This window comes from Urocitellus parryii, chromosome X (assembly GCF_045843805.1).
Source record: "Urocitellus parryii isolate mUroPar1 chromosome X, mUroPar1.hap1, whole genome shotgun sequence".
NCBI lineage: Eukaryota > Metazoa > Chordata > Mammalia > Rodentia > Sciuridae > Urocitellus > Urocitellus parryii.
This window is the reverse complement of record NC_135547.1, coordinates 5,071,209-5,095,487: the sequence shown is the minus strand read 5'-3', so window position 1 is coordinate 5,095,487 and position 24,279 is coordinate 5,071,209. Positions and strand designations below refer to the sequence as shown.

Here is a 24,279-nt window from a genome sequence, read left to right as displayed (position 1 = left end):
ATGGTCCTGCCGCAGAGGCAGGAGGGGCCGGACTGCATGTGCGAGGGAGGGGAAGTGGGAGTGAGTGGGAAGCAGGGACTGGGACACTGAGCACAGGAGTCCTGAGTGAGGGAGTGGGGACTGTGAGTGAAGACTAGGAACCCAGAGGCCAAGGCCCAGAAGCAACACCTTCCCCCAAAGAAGAGGCGCCTGGGACATAGTGTATCCTGCAGCAGGCCCCGTGGTGAACATGCTACAGGTTTCTTTCCCATGCTGCCCTCACAGCAGTGCTGGGCAATGGGACTGTCCTCAGTCAGGCTTGCACTGTCTTAACTGAGAGACCAGCAGGGTGATGACAGTGGCACCCACTGGAGGTTGGGCAGAAGCTCTAAAGACATCTCCTTTCTGCTTCTCCCCGCAGGTGGTGTGTGTGCCCCTGTGGATCCTCATGTCCTTTCTGTGCCTCGTGGTCCTCTATTACATCGTGTGGTCGGTCTTGTTCCTGCGCTCCATGGATGTGATTGCAGAACAGCGCAGGACGCACATCACCATGGCACTGAGCTGGATGACCATCGTCGTGCCTCTCCTTACTTTCGAGGTAAGCACCTGGGAAATCTGTCCAGCCCCCAAGCCCACCCTCCCCCATGACGACATCCTGCCTACCTGGAAAGGCAGCCTGCCAGCCCTTGACATGGCGGTGTGCCCCGTGGAGGTCTGCAGAGAAGGGCAGGGACATGGCCAGGTCCTCTCTTTCTCCTAGGCACGGGGCAGAGAGCCGTGCACCTCTCCAGCCACCATGCATCCGGAGGCGTGCACCTTCTGCTTTTAGGAAGGGAGAGTTTGAAGTCATCACTATGTATTGGAGTCCTGTAGAGAATTCTACAGTGGACACAGTTGGCTCCTTACAACCAACACCAGGAATGTTTCCCATGAAACCCCTGGTGGTGACAGTTTTCCAAGTGGATGGACTTTTGCTTGGTCCCGAACAAGCAGGCCAGCGGGCACCTGGTTGCTCCCCACAGGAAGCATGCATTTCTGCCGGTGGTGACAGTTTTCCAAGTGGATGGACTTCTGCTTGGTCCCGAACAAGCAGGCCAGCGGGCACCCGGTTGCTCCCCACGGGAAGCATGCATTTCTGCCCTTGCCATGTGACTCTCCCTCTTCCGAGACCTAATAAGGGAGGAGGTGTGTAGTGGGGCAGCTTCAGACTTTGTCCCTTTCCAAGTGACACATTGACAGGACCCTGACTGTGTCTCTTTCTCCAGATCTTGCTGGTTCATAAACTGGACGGCCACAATGCTTTCTCTTGCATTCCAATATTTGTGCCCCTGTGGCTGTCGTTGATCACACTGATGGCAACCACATTTGGACAGAAGGGCGGAAACCACTGTACGTACTCTGTGCCTGAGAGGCACTGGAGGGGTGTGTGTGTGTGTGTGTGTGTGTGTGTGTGTGTGTATGAGAGAGAGAGAGAAGGGGGAGGGGCTCTGCTCTATGGAAGGATGACTCAGAGGGCTCTGATTTAGGAATAGCCATGGGGACTCTAGGGCTGAAGAAGGTCAGGCACCTCCCAAGGCAAGGGCAGCTGTCACCCTTGCTTTGTACTGGCCTGCACCACAGCTCTCCTCCAGGCTGTGCATGCCTTGATTACAGGCAGGACCATATAAGGCAGGCTGGCTCTCCGAGCTCCTGTGCCCTCCTCTGCAACCCAGGTCTCGTGAGGCTAGATGAAAAGTCCTCGTCGGCCCAGAGAACCTGGGGAATCCTCCCAGGTCTCTTTTTGCGCCTCCCCTCCCCAGTGTCAGTGTGGACATCACAGATTCTGGTCAGTTGTACGTGGCCAGAACACTCTGCATCTCTTCCTCCATGCTGACACATGGATTCAAAATCGTCTTTGCAGAGGGTCCTTCCTCACAAGGCAGTGAGCACCAGTGCATGGAACCCAGAGCACTGCCCTTGCGGAAGCCCGGGGCACTGCCAAGAGCAGCCCGAGCCATGCTTGCTGCTCTTGTCCTGGGAGAGCCAGCACTGAGCCAAGTCTCCTGAGATGCCGAGGGGGAAAGCTGACCTCGGGGAAGTGACTTTGAGGAGGGCCATGAGCGGCAGTTCATGTGCTCTAGTGCCCGGCCGAATCCCTGGAGGGCCAGCTCAAGTGGTGTTCCTGGCCCAACCCCAACCCTAGCCCAGCCCACCCCAATGCTTCTGAATCAGGAAGGCTAACCCCTGAGCTGCAGAATCACATCCTAAGAGCGCCCCAGGAATGTCCTTGCCGAGAATTTGGATCCTCACTTTGAGAACCTTGGAGCCGGAGGGATTAATTCTTCCTCCACTGGCCCTGCAGAGCCTGGTCAGCCATCATCTCCGAGGACGCTGGGGAAGCATTGCATAGTGAGAGTAAAGCTTCCTGTTGAGTAAAGAGAACAACAAGGAAATCCACGGAGACTAGCATTTGAAAAGGAAAATTCTTCTTTTTCAGGGTGGTTTGGTATTCGCAAAGATTTCTGCCAGTTTCTGCTTGAAGTCTTCCCATTTTTGAGAGAGTATGGAAACATCTCCTATGATCTCCACCATGAAGACAACGAAGAAACTGATGAAATCCCAGCTCCAGAGCCTCCTAAAATCGCCCCTATGTTTCGCAAGAAGGCCAGGGTGGTTATTACACAGAGCCCTGGAAAATACGTCCTGCCCCCTCCCAAGTTAAATATCGAAATGCCAGACTAAAAGGACACTGGCAGGGCCAGAGCATGAGTGGACTGGGACGCACGCTCTCTCCCTCCCTCTGCCTCTCCTTCACCCTCCTTCCCCGAGACCCCGAGTGGAGCTGGGCCTCTAGGGATGTCCATCTCATGCCTCGTTTGCATTCAGTGCCAATCAGCTGCTCACCACGTCGGGATACAGAGGTGGCGGGGGGGTTGGGGGTGTCTGTGGATATGATGCCAGGGGCCGTGAAGGAGAGAGAAGAACCCAATTCCGTGAGAGCGGGTGTCTAAGGCATCTTCTCTTGCCCATGGTACCACCTGGGAATGGCTGCTCCTGAGACCTGCAGGGGGAGATTCTGCCTACAGGACAGCTTCACAGGGCTGAAATTCCTGTGGCGAGTGTTGGTGGAAGTGGTTTCCTACAGGGCCGCCTCCCTGGACAGCTCTGAGCTGTCCCGCTGCAGGTCGGCAGTGGGGACTGTAACTGGGTCTCAGTGTACCTGGTGTTTCCGCACAGCCCCGCCGGCCGCCGTGCTTAGCCCTGTCCCTGCAGTGGAGGGCTTTCCCTTTGGGCGTGCTGACAGTGGTTTCCACGGCCTCCTCCGTGAGCCCTTCCCAGTGGAGTGACTCCATGCCTGTATAGTATTTATACGAATATTTTAGCATTGTAATATACAGCGTCAAATCCTAGTTCTGTACAGCATACTCTGTTAAAGTATTTTTTTACGAGCTTGTGCCCGAGACGGACGTGTTCTGCTGCAGAAGGTGAAGTCGGTGCCAGCCCCGCCCCACCTCAGAGTTGTGCCGGGCCTTCACAGGACATCACCGCTTACACCTGGAATTCTGACACGTGCATAGCCCTGCTCCTGCCAGCAGAGCCACAGCAAGCAGAAAATGACCTGTGTGTTCCCTCACGTTGGGGAAATCAGGCTGGGAATAACCTAGAAAGCAGTGCTCGGGCCAGGACACGAGGGAAGGTTGCCAGGAGCAGACACATCACAGATTCCCATGGGGGTTGGGGTCTGTAGCATTCTGCCTGCCGGCAAGGAGAGCGCTTTACACCTGGCCAGTGCTGTCACCTGTGAGCACATTTTCTCTCTCCTCTGCTGTGACAGCCCAGAACACGTCCAGTCCTGCCAGTGGAGTAGCCTTCTGCCGAGAATCAAGTAGGTCCTTCGTGCAGGTGGGTGGAGAGGACCATTGACGAGCCCGCTCAAGAGGCAAGGGCAGGTTTTCATGTGGGCAACTGCTAAATGGCCTCAAGCAGGCCTAATGGAAGTCCATCACGTCCCTGACTCTGCCGCTGGCGCTGGCCTGTTGCCAGTCTGCTGTGTTTCAGAGGAAAGGGGGGGATGGTGTACCTTTCCTGCTTGGTGTGTAAAAAATGTAGTTAGGTCCACTATTTTTGCTCCCTGTAGTTGTTCAATAAACCAGTTCCTTGTTTTACATACTCACCGGGTACATCTTGTTTTGTAGACAGCTGGGGAACGGGAATTGTGCTTAGCCAGTGGCAAAGGCAGCCGAGACTGGCAGGGGTGTGGGAATGTCCTTTATAAGGAGTCTCTCCATGAGGGACAGTGCCAGGGGTGTACAGAGGGAAAGAGGGAGTGGTCAAGATTCTGTGGTTGTCTGGGTGATGCCACACTGCCATTGTTAGATCTCAGGAGGTTCTGCTCATTGTCCCTGAGCTGGCTGGCAGTGTGCACGTGGAATTGCCTTTGCACTGGCCCTGGGGCACTCACTTTGATCGTGTGGGTAGCAGAGAGTTGCTTACCTCCCAGATGCTCTGTGTTTCTCTCTCGCCCGAGCTGCCCCTCCAGTTCAGTGACAACTTAACTCGGGTGGCCTTTCAGAAGAGGAAAGCCACGGTTGCTGCTGGTTGAAGGATTTCCCACAGGCAGCACAGGGCACACATGAATCCTTCCTTCTTGAGCACACTGGAGTTCAGACTCGCTGTGCAGAGGAATGCCTTATTAATTAACGTCGGAGGAGGCTGTGACTCAACTGCCAGGTGCCATGCTGCTCCTCTGTGCCCCTTGAATCCCCAACCCTGGGAGGCAGATGCCAAAACTCTTCTCCCTGTGAGGAAATGGAGGCCAGGAGAGGTCAGTTAATGTGTCCAAGAACACAGCTAGGAAATCCTGGGTAAAGATGGTGACACGGGCTGTCTGCTTGCACATCCCAGACCCTTACCCACCGTGCCCTGGGCCTCAGGCCCTGGCGTCCAGAGGTCCCAGGTGTGGAGAACTTACTGGTTCCTGGAAATGCCTGGAACACCATGGAGTGCCATGCCCACAGTGGAGTGGGGACAGTCTGTGGGAGGTGGCCTTGCAGGTGTGGCCAGTGTGATGTGGAGGTAGCTTCAGATGGGACGTTCCCCTCTGGACCGTCCGGTGCTACACTGCACAAGAATGACTGCAGAGATCTAATACTGGGCATAAACCAACACTTGTCCATATGGATGTGCTTCTTGGTCAGGGTTAATAAGGCCTGTATGTCAAGCGAGATGGCAGGTGACCTGGCCCACCATGACTGCAAAGACCCACATGGTCTGTGTGGTGGGGCACGGGTACAGACTGAAGAGAGGCAGGGAGCGGGACACCTACACCTCTGTGGGCTGTGACATTAACAGGTCATCCGTGTGCTCAAGTGGCGACCTGCCTGCCATTTGTCTCCTCCCGACCAACATGTTACGTGACTATGTTAATAGGGTCTCTGTGGAGGATGTCACTGGCCCCTGTGGCTGGGAGTGTCAAAGGATGGCGGGGCCGCAGCTGGAAACATGGGAGCCATCCTAGAATTGGCTGTGCACCAGGAACATGGATTCTCTCGAGGAACGTGTGGCCAGTAGTTTGGGAAGGAGCACCCACCTTGTTAGTCCTTCCTGGACCCTGTTGGCCAAAGGAGCTGGAGGAAATGGGGGCTGTCCATGGCTCATCCTTAAGGTTTGGCAGGTTACCTTGAACACTCATGGGCACTGCTGAGATCTTTCCTGTGGAGATGCCTTTGTGTGGACCAGAGTGTCCACGGCTGGTGGTCTGCTTGGGCTGTCTATGAGAACACTGGCCAGCCAGGTCGTGATGTCACCACCAAGGAACCCAAGACCCCTTTTGATGTCCTGGGGTGGTGTTAAGATCAAGTTGAACCAAGGACAAGCCATCGGTGAGTATGGCTAGGTGTGAGGTACAGGATCCGAGAGGCCAGGGTTCTGGCCCAGGCCCAGGAGTGTGCCTTTTCCTCAAGTGCCTATAGCGGCTGGGGCACCTGCTACCGCTGTGGCCCTGTTCCCTCCTCTCTGCATTTCACCACGCTGCTGTCCCAACTGCTACTGTGTCTCAGAATACATGCCAGGCACCGGCAGTGGTCTGATGTATCCCCCTTGGTGGACCACCAGAGGTGAAAGCAAGCATCGATTCAGACACATGCTGGTCAACAAAAAGCACGAGAAATCTGTGTGCACAAAAGTGCCCGAGGTATCTGTCATGTCTTTCTCTTCAGGTTAGCAAAACCCTGGGCTATCTTTGGCTCTCACGGTAAAGACTTTAGCACCATGAGGCCCTGGAGTAATGCAGGGACCAAGACAAAACTCCAGTGGATTAGGGTTCAATTCAGTTCCCCAGACAGCCTCTGTCCACTCCTGAAGAATACGCTGTGTCCAGAGAGGGCAGAGTAGAATCAACAGGAAGCGCATTTGGGAATAGCACGGCACTGGAAGAGCCAAGGTTGCAGCGGAAATTCATGGGCCGCAGCAAACTGCGTGCAGATTCCAAGAGTGAGGTCAGGCAATGGACGTTCTGCAAGCTGACAAAGACGAGGATGGTGCATGGAAACTAGACATGACAGTGTCTTTCCACAGTGACCAGTAGCAAAGGAATTGTTGCCTTGTGGTTTGGGCAGATGTCCTCGCACGAGTGCATTCTGTAGGAGGTTGTGGTCACCGTTGAGCCAGCACCAGGTTCTGGGAGTCTTTGGTGATGGTTAGTCTCTGGCCATGGTGAGTAAGAACCCTTCCTTCATTCACTCCCACCTTGGTTTGGGTGGACCCAGGTGACTGACTCCCTTTTGCTTATGACAACTTTCCCACTTTAAATACTTGGCAAGTATGAAAACCTGGCACTGCGGCCCGACATTCACACTGACCCTGGGTTCCTGGTCCTGCTGACACGGTTCCCTTGGCGGTGGTGTGCTTTGTTTAACGGGATCGTCTTCAAATAGGTGGGAGGAGGTCAAGCCTCCCTTTGAGTTGGTCTGAACTGCACCCTTATCATTACAGTGAAGGTACGAGACTCCCAGGGAGTCCTGCAGGTTTTGATTAGAGGGAGCCCACTCAGGTCTGCCCTACAGGATTTATGTTTGGCCTTATGCCAGCTGCTGGATCTGGTGACATTTCTTTCATTCCGGTCATCACACAGATGTGTTCCAGTGTCACGTTTCCACTTGGGAGGAATCTTCTGTTCACCTGGGGGCTCTCAAACTGAAAACACATGCTGTGCTCAGGGAGTCTATTCCATTTGTGATTTCCCTTAACGATCACAGGCAAAAAGCACACGCATTCTTACCCTAGAGAACCTTGGGTTAGGACATCAAAATGCTGTGAACTCAAGTGTGGGGAGAGTCTGAACACCAGCACCCCAGAAGCCAGTGGTTTCCCTGTCCTTTGCTTTGAACTCCACAGCATATGCAAGAGAGGCCAGTGAGAGGTGGGAAGAGCAGCTAAGAGAAAGGCAAAATGGGGATGGACGAGACCAGGCATTGTAACCCCCGGCCTGGCCATCTCCAGCCACTCCCTTATCATCTGGCACTCATGGGCACGTGTCTAGGAGGCACTCCTCTGTGAACTCCTTAACTCTCACCAGGTCCACTTTCCCCATCTCCACCCACACTATACACGCCCACGGATCTTGATCTCGTGGGGAGGTGGGCACTCAAACGCCTCTTCCTAAATCGCGGGGGCCCCTTGCTCATGGACAATCTATATAGAAACATGGCAGATTCCAGGACTGCTGCTGGAATCCGTCTAAGGCCCCAGACAGACCCCATGAAAAGAGAGAGCCAGCCTCAAATATCAACCATGCCTTCCATGGGAAGGAGGCCCTGCGCCCCCAAGAATGCAATCTGCTTCCCCTCCCGACTGCTCCTCTCCCCACCCTGCCCCTGGACACTGTTCATGACGACTCCACTTTCCAGGTAGACTCGAGAGGCAAAGGTGAGGATGAAATGGGGGATACGCCACAGTGCAGATAACTGTGAGGACAGAATCAGAGCCCCTCAGGGGAACTTTTTCAGAGCAGTACTTAGGCTCTTGATGGTAAAGAGCTCAAGCTGTGCAACCTGGGAAAGCAACAGTTCTCCCGATGCAGGTCGGACGTGGGTAGCAGAGTCATTTGAGTTTCTGAGTTCTGAACTGCATTTCTTCACGTTAGGTCCATAGTCTCTTCTCTTATTTCTACAGTAAAATTCAAAAACCAACCTTATGTTTAGAAAAAAAAAAAAAAAAGTGGATGGTTTTGACCCAGCCTGCTTCACCTGTACTGTGACTGAGTTTCTGCTCTGTGACGGTGAGTATGTTCCCTGTACAGGAAGGAAAACTAATGTGGGCTGCTGAGGACCTTCCTGAAGAAAGGCCCTGCAAAGAACCAAATCCCTCTCGACTGACCGGCAGGCCGGGCTGACTATAGGCCAAGCCTGAAACTCTTCCAAACACTCCACTCTGCCCCCAACAAAGTCAGGTTCTCTGGGCTGAGGACAAGGTGCAGAGACTGGCCCCAGGTTCACAGAACTTAGGCTGGGAATTTAGGCCAGGGAAGGGCAGGCCACACAGTGCCAGGCAGACCTCATGCAGACCAGGTCCCGGACTGAGCTGCCGAGAGGGGCCCTGTATAAAGCTTGGGGAATGCACCCCTTCAGCCACCCAGGTCTGAGCTGCTGTCCTGGAGCACCACAGCATCTCGAGCACCACTGGCTTCCCTGACGCCCCTGAGTTCCTCCAGGGGAGCTCAGGACCAGACCATCCCAGAAAGAGGCTGTCAGAAGCATCCCTGGGACCTGAATGAGACTCATTGCTAGCTGCACGGGAACCCCTGGGTGCAGGCCCCCTGCATGCACATTCCCACCTCCAACACCTTCCCCAGGGGAACAGGTGGAGTGAACTGGGACTGCAAAGTTACACACTCACTCACCCTCACTTGTCCGTGAGTCCATCTCAAGGATTATGCTGAAAAAGGGACAGCCAGGAAAGGAAAATGGGATCCTCAGACCACTTCAGGTGGGGAGCGCTTGTGGGGCCATGGCCTTTCCATTTCCTAACTGCAGTTTTGCTCAGAGACCGGAGCAATCCCGGCAAGGCCCGCTGCTGTCAGTAGCTGAAGCTCACGCCCGCTGCTGTCAGTAGCTGAAGCTCACGCCCGCTGCATGCCAGGCCCCCAGCTTTCATCCACCCTACCCACCAGTTTCCTAAATACTAGTGACTCCTCCTTCCTGCTCACGGGTGCGAGGTGCATAGGTGAGGCTTCAGTAAATCAGGGTGTCAGGATGGCACCATCTAACCTTAGGACAGAGGTCACAGGCACTCAGACACTATGCAGACCACTGGGGTTAATGTGGGTTCTGAAACCATCTACATGTGCTCATGGTGACAGCAACCCCTCCTTCCACCTGCAGGAGGGAGGGCTCTGTGCAGTCCTTCCCTCTGCTGGCTTACATTCCCAGGCCACTAGAGGGAGGGGAAGTTGGAGGGAAAGGGGAAGTACTGGGGAATGAAGTCGAGAAAATTATGTTAGTGGCGTGTAGGATTACGTCAGAAAGAACCCCGCTCCTAAGTATAATTATAATGCACTAATAAAAACATAACCAAACAGGAGTGAATTAAATAGTGCAATACGCCATAGTCACTGAGGGCTACGGAATAATGGGAAATTCCCAATTTTACTTAAGTTCTTTATAATTTTGTGCCTTATCTGTAGTTGCCAAAATGACAGTCAATTATGGGCTACTGCCTTGTGCTCCCAAAATCAACCCTGAAAAACTGTGTGTGTGTGTGTGTGTGTGTGTGTGTGTGTGTGTGCATGGAGAAAGATAGATAGATGTTGAGAAAACATTTAAGAAATAAACATGTGAAAGCCCTGGAGGAGACTGAAGAATGTGTGTGTTTGGAGATGGGCTTGCAGCAGGGAGGTTGCTGAGGGCCTGTGACCTGCATAGGTGGCATATGACAGGATGAGGGGGAGAACAGTTTCCAAGCTGCTGCTGCAAGTTCCCTGCACGATCTGAGGCAGTACATCACACCACAGGTGCCAGGAACCCAGGGATAGCAGGAGAATGGAGAGAGTAAGGATCCAGAGTGTCTGCTAGTAACCACCGGAAACCTCTGTACTGGAGGAGGACCGGTGTCATGGTTTACGTGTGACATGTCCCCCAAGAGCACATGTGTGAGGCAATGTGAGAAGGTTCCGAGGTGAAATGACTGGGTAATGAGAGCCTTAACTCACTCAGTGAATCAATCCCCTGATAGGGATGAACCGAGTGGAAGTCATGGAAGAGGCAAGTCACTGGGGACGTGCCTTTGGAGTTCATATTTTGTCATGGTGAGGAGAACCCTTTCCGATTCCTGATCATCATGTCTGAGCTGCTTTCCTCCACCAAACACTTTGGCCGAGATGTTCTGTCTCACCTCGAGCACCAAGGAATGGAGTCAGGCGCCCTCTGGGTGAGACCTCTGAAACCGGGAGCCCCAACATAAATTTCTCCTCCTCTATTTGTTCTTGTTGGGTCACTTGGTCACAGCTGCAAAAAAGTTCACTGAGACGACTGGCATTTCAAAACAGTTATTATTTTAACAGAATCGCAAGCATGCACTAGAAATAGAATAGTAAGGGTGAATCATTAACACAAAAAGTATCCCTGCTTTTTTTCAGGGGAAGGGTACTGGAGATTGAACCCAAGGGTACTTAACCACAGAGTCCTATCCCCACCCCTTTTTATGATTTTAAATTTTGAGACAGGTTTGCACTAATTTGCTTAGGGCTTAAGTTGCTGAGGCTGACCTATAACCCGGGATGGATTTTCCGCCTCAACCTCCCAAGTTGCTGCGATTATAGATGTGAGTCACCACACCTTGACATAAAGAATATTCTTTAATCAAAGGCACATGTGACCGGACTGGGTGGGTCTGGGCATTGTGGGAGTGGGGCCTGGGATAGCTCGGCCCCGGGCAGCTAAGAAGCCCGTGACGGGACCCGAGCGGCACCATTCCAGCCCTGAGGCCTGCTAAGCAGGACAGGCAGGCTCTGCGAGCCCCCGGAGGTCGGTGGCCATCAGCAGCGACCGCAGAGCGACCGTGGGCGGCCCGGGCTTGTATGCCCATGGAGGCGCAGGGCAGCCCAGCGGGTGCCAGAGGAGGAGTCCAAGAGGCAGCGCTCTGCCCAAGCAGCCGCAGCATAGCCTGGCCTCCGCCCTGCCAGGCGCCCTGTCTATCAAGGCACTGTGCACTGCCCTCGCCGAGCCCGCCTGGTTGCACAGCCACGGAGGCACCTGTTCCGGCCAGGAGCTGGGGGTCTTGGACGTCCTGGGCTACGTGCACCCGGACCTGCATGAACCCCCAGACAGTTCTGCTCCTGCGGGTCATTGCTGCCTTCTGCTTCCTGGGCGTTCTGTGCAGCCTCTCCCTCCGCCTTCCTTCTGGATGTCTTTGGGCCCAAGCATCCAGCCCTGAAGATCACGCCTGGCTCTGCCGTCGCCCATATGCTCACCGTCGCCCATATGCTCACCGTCCTGCAGTGTGCCACCTTCATCGGTCATCCCATTTTCTTACTGGGCTTCTGAACTCATCCTGGCCCAGCAGCAGCGACAGAAGAAGAACCATGGCTCCCAGGTCTACGTCACCTTTGCAGTTAGCTTCTACCTGGTGGCAGGAGCTGGTGGAGCCTCAATCTTGGCCACTGCAGCCAATCTTCTGCACCACTACCCTACAGAGGAAGAAGAGCAGGCTCTGGAGCTGCTGTCTGAGATGGAGGAGAACGAGCCCTACCCTGCAGAGTATGAGGTCATCAACCAATTCCAGCCACCCCCTGCCTACACAACCCTGATGCCAGCTGGACTCTTCCGCCACAGCCCCTCCCCCAGCACTGCAGCTCCTCTCACACCCAGAGGGGCTCTTCCCCAACAGGCCTCACCAGTAGGACCCCGACCATCCTCAGCAAACCTTCCCCAGGAGAGATTCTGCCTTTAGGGTGGTCCACGTGTCCCTCCTCCCCAAAGCTGGGTCACTACCAACCAGGGATGGTCAGACAAGTGTTCCCCCATCGTGGGCCACATCTTTGGGACCAGGACTCCCTGGGGAGCTGCTAATAGTGGACATTCCCAGAGACAGAAATTGTCAACAGGGCCCGAGAGAAAAAGGGGACTGTGCTGGCAGGCTCGAGTCACCAGGCTCTGAGCTTGTTCCACAGCTGTGGCTCCAGGTTGACCACCTCCTTCTTCCTTGGAGTGCCCTAGTCCCAGGCTGCCCACTCCCAGGATTCTCTGCACTTTGGTCTTTGGACTTCTCTTTGCGGGCTCTGACTTAAAGGGAGAAGGAACCACCGTCATCTTCGGGGAGTAGAGGGCCGCCCTCCCTGCCCAGCGGAGTTAATAAGTCTGTGTGTCTGTCTGTTGACAGTTTCTGTCTCTGGGAATGTCCACTATTAGCTTCTGTGGTGGGAGCCGGGCAAGGAGAGCAGGACCTGGCAGGAGCCCGCGCCTTCTGGTGCCTATATAGGACAGTGTGAAGGGGACTCCATCTCCCAGCCTCTTCGCCTTTTAAAATGCGAGGAAGAAAACAAAACCAAGCAAGAACCACCAAATTCTCTTTTTAAAATAGGGACAAAGCTGTTGTCATTTTCCAGAAATGAATCCCATCCCTTTGGGCTCTGCAGTAGTTTGGACCACAGCTCCTTCTGAGCCCTGGTGGCCCTCCCTGAGTATCTCCCAGAAGAATGCAGCCCCTCTCTCCTGGCTCCCTCCTCCCAGTAATGGCGGCTCCCTGGGGCCTTCCTGTGGAACCATAGCTGCACGCCTCAGAGGGCTGAGGACTGTGGCCTGGCTGGCTGGCCAGCGTGGTGCTCCTCAGGACTGCAGCACCGAGACGGAACCTGGCCTCAGCTCAGGAACAGGGGCCACAGCAGGGCAGGACCCTCCTGTCTCCACATAGGAACTCCGACCAGGCAACAGGCCTGCCTGCAGCCTTCAGACTCTGTGTGTCCCCTAGAATGTGACTTGGGGGCTACAGCTCGCTGCATGCCCCTGCCCCCTTCTTGAATGTACTCTGGTCGCAGTGTGCTCCTGGCTCTTTGTTGCCCTCCATCGCTCTGGCTACCCTGTTTGTTCTGGATCTAGCAGAATTTTCTGCCTGAGACCTGGAGCATCACGTGGGGAAAATGGGAGAGACCCTCAGCGTGGATCCAGACGACGGAGCTGTCCGTACTCCGTTCTCTGGAGCCCTGTCCAGTGAGTGCTGAGCTCAAAATGGAACATATTCCAGTCTCCTCCCATCCTTGAGATGATAGGCAGTTGGAGCAAGAATGCAGAATGGATGCTGCCATTGAGCTGTGGCAGAAGGGGACTGTCATGCCCCTGGGCGCCTTTGGCCAGATTGACCAAGGATGTCTGGACAAATGCTTGTGTGGGTGAGGACCATGTCTGCACCCGAGTGAGTGGCTGCTTGGAGTTCACTGCTGTGATGCCAAAGCGTGCCCTGAGGTGACACCCCGGCTCCTGCACCCCTGTTCTGTAGGCAGGAGAGGCTGCCGAGTGATGCCTGAGCACAGAGCCAAGGAGCTGAGTTAATAAGTCTGTGTGTCTGTCAAGTCCTGAGTTTGTCATTGGCAGGTTTCTGAGGTGTGGCCAGCTCTCTCTGAGTATGGGTGTCTGAGAGAGCAGGCCAGAAGGCCAGGCACCAAACTCGCATGCCAAAGTGAACGGTCATCTCATAAGGACCCGGGCACGGCCCTGTGGACCGTTCCACGTGATTCGGAACCCACTTTTTATTGGCTTCCCCTGCCTCTGGCCTTTCTTTCCCTGCCATCCTGACACTGAGAGTTTGTCATAAAAAGCCCTCCGGTTGTGTTTATCTTTTCTAGGAAAAAAAAAAAAAATTAAAACGCAAAAAAAGACACATGTAATTATATATAGCTTATGTACATGCATAAATACGTATATATGTGCATATAAAATGTATATATTATACACGGATAATGCATGCATGTATGCATCTACATACATGTTTAAGTATCTACAGATAAATGTCAGTATAATCTACATGTATACTTGAGGTATTTATAAAGTACTCATATATTTGCAAGAGATGCAGTATCTATTCTCGGCTGCTAATGAACAGATTACAAATGAAAACTACTGCATGAACTATGAATTGATTGATAACTTGAAAATAATCAAGACTTAGCCAGGCCCAGGAATACAACCCTATAATCCCAGCTACAAGTTCCAGCCCAGCCTGGGCAATTTTGTGAGACTGTCGAAGGAGAAGGAGAAGGAGAAGGAGGAGAAGGAATAAACAAAACACAGAACTGGGGCATGTAGCTCAGTAGTGGGGCACGTGCCGAGCCTGTGTGAGACCCAGGATTTAGTCCTTATCAACTCAGAAAAAGCTAGTGTAGGCCAAATTGCTTGCTGCTGCTTACAATTACAGTTTTTGGTGTTAGTCAACCTCTGGGAGGTCAGGTTTGTGGAGTACAGGGAAGCTGAAAAAGGGGACCCCCAGGAAGGCATGGCTCTCCTGGAGCAAGCCATTGCAGACAGGGACAGGGGCTCCAGTCCTTCTCTCAGGCCTGGGAGAAGCAGGGAGGCCCAGCTGTCAGTCGGACACTCCCCACCCTCACTGTCACTGCAGGGGACTGTCAGTGGGCCAAGGAAAGGCTCCAGACTCTGCCAGGAACCAAAGTGAGGAGCCTGAGGAAGGAAGGTGAGCCCTGAAGAATCAGGTTGTGCCCCTGTTGTTCACCATGGTAGGCCCCAGGCAGGTGGTCCTAAGTGACATCCACTGAGTTCCATTGTGGGGGTGTCAGATGGAGGTGAGGACCTTGTTCTGGCACAGAGTCAGAAGAAGGGACATGGCCCTAACAGAAGGGGACAGGGTGACTAAACCAAGGGGACTAAACCACCCCACTACCTTGGCCGGCTCTTCACCGGGTGGGGGTCCCGAATTCCAGGGAGCCTCTTTCACCCGCAAGGGATGCTGGGAGTTAAAGCTATTGGCTGAGCGATCAGACAGGGCCAGGGCCCTGTGGGTGTCAAGGTGAGAGCTGGGTGGTCTGAGGAGGTCCCACCATAGAGAGTCAGATACTTCCTGGCAATGGTTTTTTAAGCCCTGCATCTTAGAGTGAGGGAAAGAATTCCAGGGTGAGACGATCTGATGCAAGGGACCCTGGGAGTTATAGCCTTGGCCTGAGGCCTGCAGTGAGAGACAGGTTCTGGGAACCATTGGGGTCAAGGTGAGAGATGAGGGTGGACTGACAAGGCCACACCATAGAGTGTCACCAAGGTTCCAGGTGACAGGCCCCTCCTTAAACAGAAAGTGACCAAACCAGCCGGGTTTCTTATGTGCACAACCCAGGAGCTGGGGTGGTAGAATTCCAGGGGACCCCTTCTGCCACAGGGGGCCCTGGGAGTGTCACCCAGTGGCTTAGTTCAGCATGGAGGGTACAGGGTCCCTGAGAGACCATTTGAGAGCTTGGGGTAGATGGAGGAGGCCCCGCCCCAGGAGGAGGCTCAGCAAAGCACCCAGGCTACCTCTGTGGCCAGCGCAGCTCCCTCTGGTGGGGGGCAGAATTGCAGGGCAGCCTGTTCCTTTGCAGAGGATCCTGTCAGTCCCACAAACTGACCTGAGGCCTGCACTGTAAGTACCAAGGTACAGTGGGTGACAAGTGGCTAGCTGGCATGAATGGGGGAGGCCCCACCCCAGTTGGAGGGTGCCCAAACCAAGCAAGCTGCCTCTGTGCCCAGCCCTTTCCCCTGTGGGCTGAACTCTTATGTTTTGTTTTCTCTTGGTACTGGGGAGTGAACCCAGGGCACTTAAGCACTGAGCCACAATCCCAGCCCTTATTACTATTTTATTTTGAGGCAGGGTCTCCTTGAGTTGCTTCTGGCACCACCAAGTTGAAGAGGCTGGCTTTGAACTTGCGAACCTCCTGCCCTAGCCTCCAGAGCCCCTGGGATCATGGGAGGATTGCAGGCTTGCACCACCGCCTCCTGCAAAGGGGGCAGAATTCTAAGAATTCTCAGGGAACATTTCCGCCACAGGTGACCCTGGGAGTTACACCCGGAAGCAAGAGCCAGGAGATACAGATGAGCAGAGTGGATGGTTCCTGAGCTCTGGCGCTGATCAGGTGAGAGCTGAGGGTGGACTGGGTTGGCCCTAGCCCAGCAGGAGGGTCCCCAAACCCTGCAGATTGCCAGTGCAACCAGCCCTAGTCCCTGGGGAGGAGGGCGGAATTGCAGGGCGGCGCCTTCCGCCCGCAGGGGACCCTGGGATTTGCAGCCCATGCTTGAGCCACGTGTTGCAGGCCCTGGAGCTCTGGACCAAGGAGACCCCTCCTCCAAGAGAAGTTCCTGAAAGCCCGTGGGCCCTGTGAGCAGCGAGCGCTTCACCTCGGGTGGGCAGAATTCCAGGGCAGCGGGTCCTGCGCGGACGCACAGGGAGTTATGCCCCATGCCAGAGCCACAGGGCTGGCTGGGGTCACTGGAGAGGACTGGGCCTGGGGTTGCTGGTGGTCCAGTGAGAGCAGGGGTGGAATGAGCAGGAAGGCCCCCAAACCATCCAGGCTGCCTCTGGCCAGCTGTCCTCCCCGGAAGTTGTGGGGGTTGGGGGGCGGTCCAACTTGTAGAGCAAAGCTTTGTGCTGCAGGGCATTGCAGGGCATCCTTGAGCCAAGTGGTAGAGGTCCCTGGAGCTGTGGGCTGATGAGGCCCCTCCCTAAATTGAAAGTGTGCAAATCACACAGGCTCCCTCTTCCCGGCCTTGACCTGGGGGCGGGGCCAGCATTCCTGGGCACTCCTTCTCTGTAGGGACCCTGGGAGTGTCCTCCTTTTGCCAGAGCCACACAATTCATTGGTGCAGACAGGGCCTGGGGTGTATGGGTGGTCAAGGTGAGGGCTGAGGGCTGACTGTCCTGGCCCAACCCTGGGAGGAAAGAATTGTAGAGCCACAGGTTCCATGGCACAAGACCCTGGGATTTTCCGGTGAGTACATGGCTTAGGTCAGCGGGGAGCAGACAAGGTCTGGGAACCATCAGGGTCAAGGTGAGGGATGAAGGTGAAGTGAAAAGGCTCGCACTAGGAGGAAGGTCCTGAACCATCTTGGCCAGCCCTGCTCCCTGTGTTGAGGGGAAGAATTTCAGAGTGAGGGCGAAGCCACAGGGGACCTTGGGGTTTACAGCCCATGCTTGAAGCACTGGAACCCATCACTGCAGCAGTCCTGAGGAGGCCCCTGTTAAACAGAAGGTGACCAAACCAGCCGGGTTTCTTACGTGCGCAACCCAGGAGCTGGGGTGGTAGAATTCCAGGGGACCCCTTCTGCCACAGGGGGCCCTGGGAGTGTCACCCAGTGGCTTAGTTCAGCATGGAGGGTACAGGGTCCCTGAGAGACCATTTGAGAGCTTGGGGTAGATGGAGGAGGCCCCGCCCCAGGAGGAGGCTCAGCAAAGCACCCAGGCTACCTCTGTGGCCAGCGCAGCTCCCTCTGGTGGGGGGCAGAATTGCAGGGCAGCCTGTTCCTTTGCAGAGGATCCTGTCAGTCCCACAAACTGACCTGAGGCCTGCACTGTAAGTACCAAGGTACAGTGGGTGACAAGTGGCTAGCTGGCATGAATGGAGGAGGCCCCACCCCAGTTGGAGGGTGCCCAAACCAAGCAAGCTGCCTCTGTGCCCAGCCCTTTCCCCTGTGGGCTGAACTCTTATGTTTTGTTTTCTCTTGGTACTGGGGAGTGAACCCAGGGCACTTAAGCACTGAGCCACATTCCCAGCCCTTATCATTATCATTTTTTGAGGTTGGGCCTCTTTAAGTTTCTTGTGGCCTTGCTAAGGAGTACTAGGGGACATAGGGATGGCCCCAAAGAATCATGTCCCATCCCTGTTGTCTGCAATAAGAGGCCCCATGTACTTGGCCCATTCTTACATTCCCTGAGTTCTGCTTTGGGGGATTGGACAGAGCCTAGGACCTTGTTTTGATGCCCCTGCTCCAGATTGGTGGAGCATACAGGGCTCAGGCTGGGCTGGGGGTCAAGGTTTGGGCTGGGGGTGTAGCTGAGTGTTAAGAGACCTTGCCATTGCTTGCAAGAGAAAAGAAAAAGACAAAGGGACATGCTTGGTATGAACTGGAAATGCCCCACTTAAAGTGTTAGCACAAAGGTCTGGGCCTGGCGCAGACTTCACAGATCATTTCAGCCTTTTATTCAGAAACATGATTGCATCTCCCGTATACCCACTTTCCTGGTGGAAAATGAGCCACTGGTCAAAGGAGGAGTTTGGGCTTATATAGTTTATACGGAGAGGGGATTTTGTGACTGTGTCAGTCTGGGAAGACGGGAATTTGGGTTTGGGGCTTGGAGGTCGGTGGCCAGCACTTGGAGAGGATTTATGTTGGAAGAGATGAGTATTTCTCAGAGACTACCTTTCTCGGTTTGATGAAACACTTTCTCCCCACCAGTAGCCAGCATCGGAAGAGGATTTGTCTTGAAAGAGATGAAAGCTAGCAATGTATGGCTCTTTTTTTTTTTTTAACCCTTTCCCTGGCCAGACTATCTCTGACGTTTTTCATTTTCCATATCTAACATAAAGCATAACCAAATGATCCATATCTGGATGGGGTGGAGTGCACATCTGGAATCCCAGTTACTTGGGAGGCTCAGATTGGAGGATGGCAAGTTCAAAGACACCCTGGGCAAGTTAGGCCCTCTCTCAAATTTCAAAAACAAAATGTAAAGGGCCAGAGGTGTTGCTCAGGGATAGAGTGCCTCTGAGTTCACTAAGCATACTTCCAAGAAAATTATCTTGATCTGCTGTTTGGTCAGCTCTGCAGCACATGGGTACAGATGGTGGGTATGAGCCCCTCTCAGTCATCTTCAAGGAATGCTTGGAGTCTTGGTCTCACTGAGCATGCTCAGGTCCGCAGAGGATGGGGATTCAGACTGTGCTTTCACTTCTGGGACAGGTTTACAGGCACTGTGATGTCTGACTTTGGCATCTGGGTTTGAGGGAGCTGAGGGACTCAGTAGAATGATGGAGGGCCTGTTGGCAGTCAGGGTTAGAAATGAGGGAGGACTGAGTGCCCTAGGACACAGAATGGCTGGCACCCAGCCCTACCCCTGCTTTCAGACTGAGCCTGTCCTTCATTCTGACTGGAATCGGAGGGAGGAGGCCTGTATCTCCAGGTCAGCAGAGGGGAAAGGGCCCAGACCCTGTCAGGAGTGAGTATGAGTACCTTGAGGACACTCCAGACAAAGGAGGCCCCTGGGACCTGCTGGTCTGTTAACCTGGGGAAACCCCACGCAGCCGTGTCCAACCAAATGTGCTGTCCTCACTTCTGTCTCCTCCAAATCAGGGAGGTGAGGCCTTGGTGTGAGAGAGCTCATCAGGACGGCAGAGGAGCCACAGCTGGTCAGCAGAGGGAGGCTTCCAGCATCTGCCGGGAATCAAGGTGAGGAACTTTGGTGACAGGCACTGAATGCCATACCTCCCAAAGGAAGGGACCTCAGAGAGCCTGGCTTCCCCTGTAATCTACCCTGCGGGGCCCCATGCAGGGTCACTGGAAGCAAATCCCTCTCATTTCTGCCTCCTGGTTAAGCTGAGAGGTTTTATGTGGGTAGGGACCTTGGTCAAGAGGTGATGACAGGCCAGCAGGGGGAGCCCCACGTGGTTCGCACAGAGAGGAATCCTAGGACCTGCCAGACCCAAGGTATGGACCCTTCATAAGGACTGAAGGCATCCCCAGCTTCGAAACAAGGAACCCTACATAGCCTGCCTCTCCACTGTGGTCAGCCACGAGAGGCCCTAAGTGGTACTGTCACTTCTACCACTAAAATGGGGAGTGTTCATGGAGATGGAGCTTTGGTCTAAAGAGAGCAATTTCTGTCAGGTGGTATGGCAGTAAGCAAGGGCAGGTATGGGCATGAGCAAGATGCATAAACTACAGGACTTGGGGAACTCCCCCAGCACCAAATCTAGGATCCATGGGGCGCAAGCCTGGCTGTCAGCTCTGGAGAGCCCCTAAAAGGGGTGATGGGTTGTGACATCTGCTCCCTTCTCCTGAGAGATCTAGGTCTCTCAGGAAGTTGAGGGTGGTGATGGGACAGTGTGGGTTCAGATGAGCACAGGGAACTCCATCTTATTAGCACAGACAGGGGTGCCAGGGCCTCCCAAAGGTTACGGTGAGCACCCCAAGGGAGGATCAAGGGAACCCCCAGCACAGAGTAGACAGGTGCCCCTCAAAAATCTGCCCTGAGCCTGCCTTCAACCCAGGAAGCCCAGGCGGGGCTGTCAGGGTCCCTCTCTTCTTCAGTGTGTGTCATTGGTCTCCGGGAGGTGAAGGCTTGGTAAGAGGAGGCTGGGCTCACATCAGCATAGAGAGGCTCTCAGGCACAGCCAGGAGTCAAGGTGGGGACAAAGGGAACATGTGCACGTGAACACACAAGACTGCAGTCTCCACGTGACCTTTCTTTCAGCCATGGGAAGAACCAGGACCACCACTCCATGGGCTTCCCCTTCCCCTCACTTTCTTTTCCAGAGTCTCACAGAGATTGACCCTGCTTTAAGGAAGGTGGCCTCAGGTCATCAGAGAGAGAGAGAGAAACAAGTCTCACACCTTGATGTTCCTTAAGGTTAGGACTGATCCAGTTTCTCCACGCCAGGACACATGGACCCCAATGAATTTGGCTAGCTAGTACCATCACCATTGGGCAGTTGTGACCAGACGTGAGCCCCCTCACTGCTTTTCTTGTGGGGAGTATGGGGGATTGAACCCGGGGGCACTCAACCTCGGAGCCACACCCCCACTCCTGTTTTGTATTTTATTAAGAGACCGGGTCTCCCCGAGTTACTTCGTGCCTCGTTTTTGCTGGGGCTGGCTTTGAACTTGCAATCCTCTTGTCTCAGACTCCCCATCCCCTGGGATTGCAGGCATGTGCCACCACGCCCGGCCCCTCACTGCCTTTATTCTGTCTCACAGAAGTGGATGTTTGTTCACCTCAGGTCAACATGAGCTTGACTCCAGGCTTTTCCAGGGGAATTTTGAGGGCACAGAGTGACCACTAATAAGACCATCCAACTGAGATTTCTGCAGGCCTCACAGAGACGGACCAGTCCCTCCTCTTATGGTTAGGGGTCCAGGGTTGTGCTTGCAGTCTTCACTCCAGTCACAGAGCAGATGAGGCCCAGGCAGAGCTGGGAGTCCTGGTGATGTGCATGCTGGGAGTGTATGCCAAGGGCCCAACTCAGCAGAACAGTGTACCTAGTCCACAGGCCTAGGTCAGCCCTGGAGCCTTGTGCTCTGCAAGCCTGCTTCACCTGAGAAGCTGTTTCACTTCCTGCCTCGGTTTCTCAAGGAGTCAGGCCCACCCGAAGGACAGGAGCCTGAGTAGCCCTAGATCACCACCTTAACAGATGACTGGTTGGGCCCTTGTGAGCACTAAGAAGGGCGTGGTTCTCAGTTCCCTGGATCCCTTTCTTTCCCAGGACTGATCGCCTGCCCACTGCCTTGCCTGCTGTGCCCAAGGAAAGCCATGTCATCTCCCGGTCAGAAGCGCCAGCACCACAAGGACAAAGGAGAACCTAAGGCCCAAAGGGAGGCACCAAGCCTCAATGGTGTGCGGGTTCTCAGGCCCGAGGAGGAGGGGGCCTCCTCTGCCTGCATCTCCTCCAGGTCCACACCTACCCTTAGCAAGGTGCCTTGTCCTGAGCCACTGATTTGTGCACAGGTGCCGGAGAGATCTTCCGCTCTCTCTGTTGCCACGGCCCCCACTCCAGGCATCCCGTTCATCCACCTCTCCAGCAGCCAAGAAGCAGAAGGTCCATTCTCCTGGAAGAACCTGAAAGACCATAGGTCCTTGTTGGGAGACCCACTGGATGAGAAGATGGCTGACCTGGTGCAGTTCCTGCTTCTCAAGTATCGAATGAAGGAGCTGACCACCAAGGCCGAAATGCTGAGTAGCGTCATCAAAAATAACCAGGAGGACTTCCCTGTGGTCTTCAGTGTGGCCTCTGAGTGCATGCACCTGGTCTTTGGTATCCATGTTGAGGAGGTGGACCCCTCCAACCACTCCTATGCTGTTGTTAATGCTTTGGGCCTCACCTATGACGGGATGCAGGGCGATGACCAGAGCATGCCCAAGACGGGCCTTCTGGTAATCATCCTGTGCATCATCTTCATGGTGGGGGACCGTGCCTGTGAGCAAGATGTCTGGGAAATGCTGAGTGTGATGGGGGTGTATCCCGAGAGGGAACACTTCATCTACGGGGAGCCTAGAAAACTCATCACTGAAGATTTCGTGCAGGAACAGTACCTGGAGTATCGCCAGGTGCCTGGGAGTGATCCTGCTTGCTATGAGTTCCTTTGGGGTCCAAGGGCACGTGCTGAAACCAGCAAGATGAAAGTCCTGGAGTACTGGACCCAGGTCCATGGGAGTGACCCTAGGTCCTACCCTTTCCTGTATGAAAAGGCTTTGAGAGATGAGGCAGAGTGCGCCAAAGTATCAGATGTAGCCAGGGCCACTAGGGTGCCCAGGGGACGGCCCAGGACCAGGAAACATGGCAGGGCCGCAACCCGAAGCTTCCACACCCCCCACGTGAGATAGGGCCCATTTTTGTTGGAAGAGAGAAGTCACCTTTCTAAGTAGTGAGGGGCCAGGGGAGGTGGAAGAGATCTTGCTGTCTAACATGTTGATGCTTCTGTATTTGTGCGACTTGGAAACTGAACTTTGTTTCCTATGGAATTTTTCAAATGTTCCTGTTGATTGAAAGTTTAATTTACTTCTGAATGGGATGTTATGAAGACCATACTCATACATTTATTGCTGTGAACATAGAGTTTAGGACTTTGGTGTTTTGCTTTTTCTTTCATTAATTAGCATCTCATTCTTTCTTTGTTTTTTGGACCTGAACAAAGATCACATGGGAGTGTAAGAGATAATTTCTGGACGTGGAAAAGAACTTGGTCATGAAAAAGAATGAATAAATGATAGAGAAATCAAAGGTGAATGCTCGCCTTCCCTTATTACCTGTCTTCCCTGTATCCTTAAGAAAGTTGGTGTGCACCTGGATTTGCTTGTGTGTACTGGAGAACGGAGGAGAAGCTACATGCTAATGAAAAGGCCCTCTCCTCACTGCCTCATTGATTCATGGAACGTTCGTGCAATTCTGCTCTTCTAAAAGAGAGAGAATGAGTAGTGGGAATAATCAGACCGTAGGCTTAGCCAGACTGAATCCCATCGTTGAATGTTAATACAGCAACCATGTCAGGAAGACGGTGAGGTGTCCCCAGAGACCCAAAGAACATGTGAAGGAGGGTGAGCAGGTGGACCTCCAGTGTAGAGCAGCCGAGTGCCAATGTCCTATGCCAGCCAAGGCAGTTTGGGGCTTGGGGAAACTGCAGTGCCTTCTGCGGGTTGCACTTCAAGGACACTGCATGGAGGCCAGGGCCAGACCTTTAGATGGTGTGTCTTAGGGCTGAGAGAATGGAAGACTACTCTGAGTCGTTCCCTTTGATGGTGAATGGAGCAGAGCAGAATCTCCACCTGGGGCAGGTGTGAGAGGTGCTGTGTGGTTGAACACAACAGGAGAGCTTGGTGCTCAGTTACCATCAACTGCAAGGATCTGTAGAGAGAGAAGACTGAATGTCTAAAGAAGTGAGGCCTAGAAGTCCCTGGCCAGGACCTCCTCTGCTTGGTTGGGAGAGCCAGAGCTGCCTCTGCAGTAAAGTGGTGTTTTAATTAGGGTACCAGTGTAATTCCACCCATTGTAACCAAGCAGTTGGTTTTGCATGGCGATGGAATGAATGGAAATCGTGGTTTGGATGGAACAGACTCTGGGAGGGTAGGAGTGAGTCCTGACTCAAATCCTAACATCCTCCCAGTGGGGAAGACTCCTCTATGCCCACGTTTTGCAATATGCTCACCCAGAGGAAATGTTTACTGCATTTGAGTCAGGGAGCTTTCGCTTTGGCTGATGGGGCATTCCGTATCGAACTAAGCTGCATAATTTCCAGTGTGTGCTGGTGACAACCAATGCCAAGGATGCCCCGGAGTGGTAGAGGCTGGGATCCAGGACTATTAGGAACTGCAGCTCTCTGCCACTCACTACCGTTCCTTTCCAGGCCAGGCACCAACCCCGGGAGCTTTCCATTCTGTACCCATGTCCCAAAACCTGTCCTACTGGACAGGTCTCCTCAGTCTCCCTGGGCAGAAGAAGACCTGGAGGCTGACTGGCGGGGGACTTCTGACAGGAGAAGCTGGTTAGTGACGGGGCTGCAAAGAGACCCTTGGTCTGAATTCATCTTGAGCCCACGATTTTCCCAGGACTCCCAGGCTGAGGGTGAACTTCTGGCTTAGTAATAATTTCTC

At 54.0% G+C, this 24,279-nt stretch overlaps 2 protein-coding genes and 1 pseudogene across 2 annotated transcripts; all 3 read left to right on the top strand.

Annotated features, from left to right (window-relative positions):
- On the top strand, positions 1–21,528 carry LOC113176394 (transmembrane protein 185A-like). Its single transcript, XM_026380877.1, has 6 exons — positions 1–60; positions 401–577; positions 1,245–1,368; positions 15,972–16,057; positions 19,269–19,364; positions 21,398–21,528. The coding sequence occupies exons 1-5, from the start codon at positions 1–3 to the stop codon at positions 19,287–19,289; spliced, it is 468 nt and encodes a 155-aa protein (XP_026236662.1). The 3' UTR covers positions 19,290–19,364; positions 21,398–21,528.
- LOC144250753 (transmembrane protein 127 pseudogene) lies at positions 11,178–11,994 on the top strand (annotated as a pseudogene).
- On the top strand, positions 21,445–22,928 carry LOC144250833 (melanoma-associated antigen 8-like). Its single transcript, XM_077794008.1, has one exon. The coding sequence runs from the start codon at positions 21,445–21,447 to the stop codon at positions 22,513–22,515; it is 1,071 nt and encodes a 356-aa protein (XP_077650134.1). The 3' UTR covers positions 22,516–22,928.
- The last annotated feature ends 1,351 nt before the right edge of the window (positions 22,929–24,279 follow it).

Coding starts and splice junctions, on each gene's coding strand:
- LOC113176394 (XM_026380877.1), top strand. CDS start 1: ATGGTCCTGCCGCAGAGGCAGGAGGGGCCGGACTGCATGTGCGAGGGA. Junction 61..400: donor GCGAGGGAGGGGAAGTGGGA/GTGAGTGGGAAG, acceptor TTCTCCCCGCAG/GTGGTGTGTGTGCCCCTGTG. Junction 16,058..19,268: donor TGAGCTCTGGCGCTGATCAG/GTGAGAGCTGAG, acceptor CCTCCAAATCAG/GGAGGTGAGGCCTTGGTGTG.
- LOC144250833 (XM_077794008.1), top strand. CDS start 21,445: ATGTCATCTCCCGGTCAGAAGCGCCAGCACCACAAGGACAAAGGAGAA.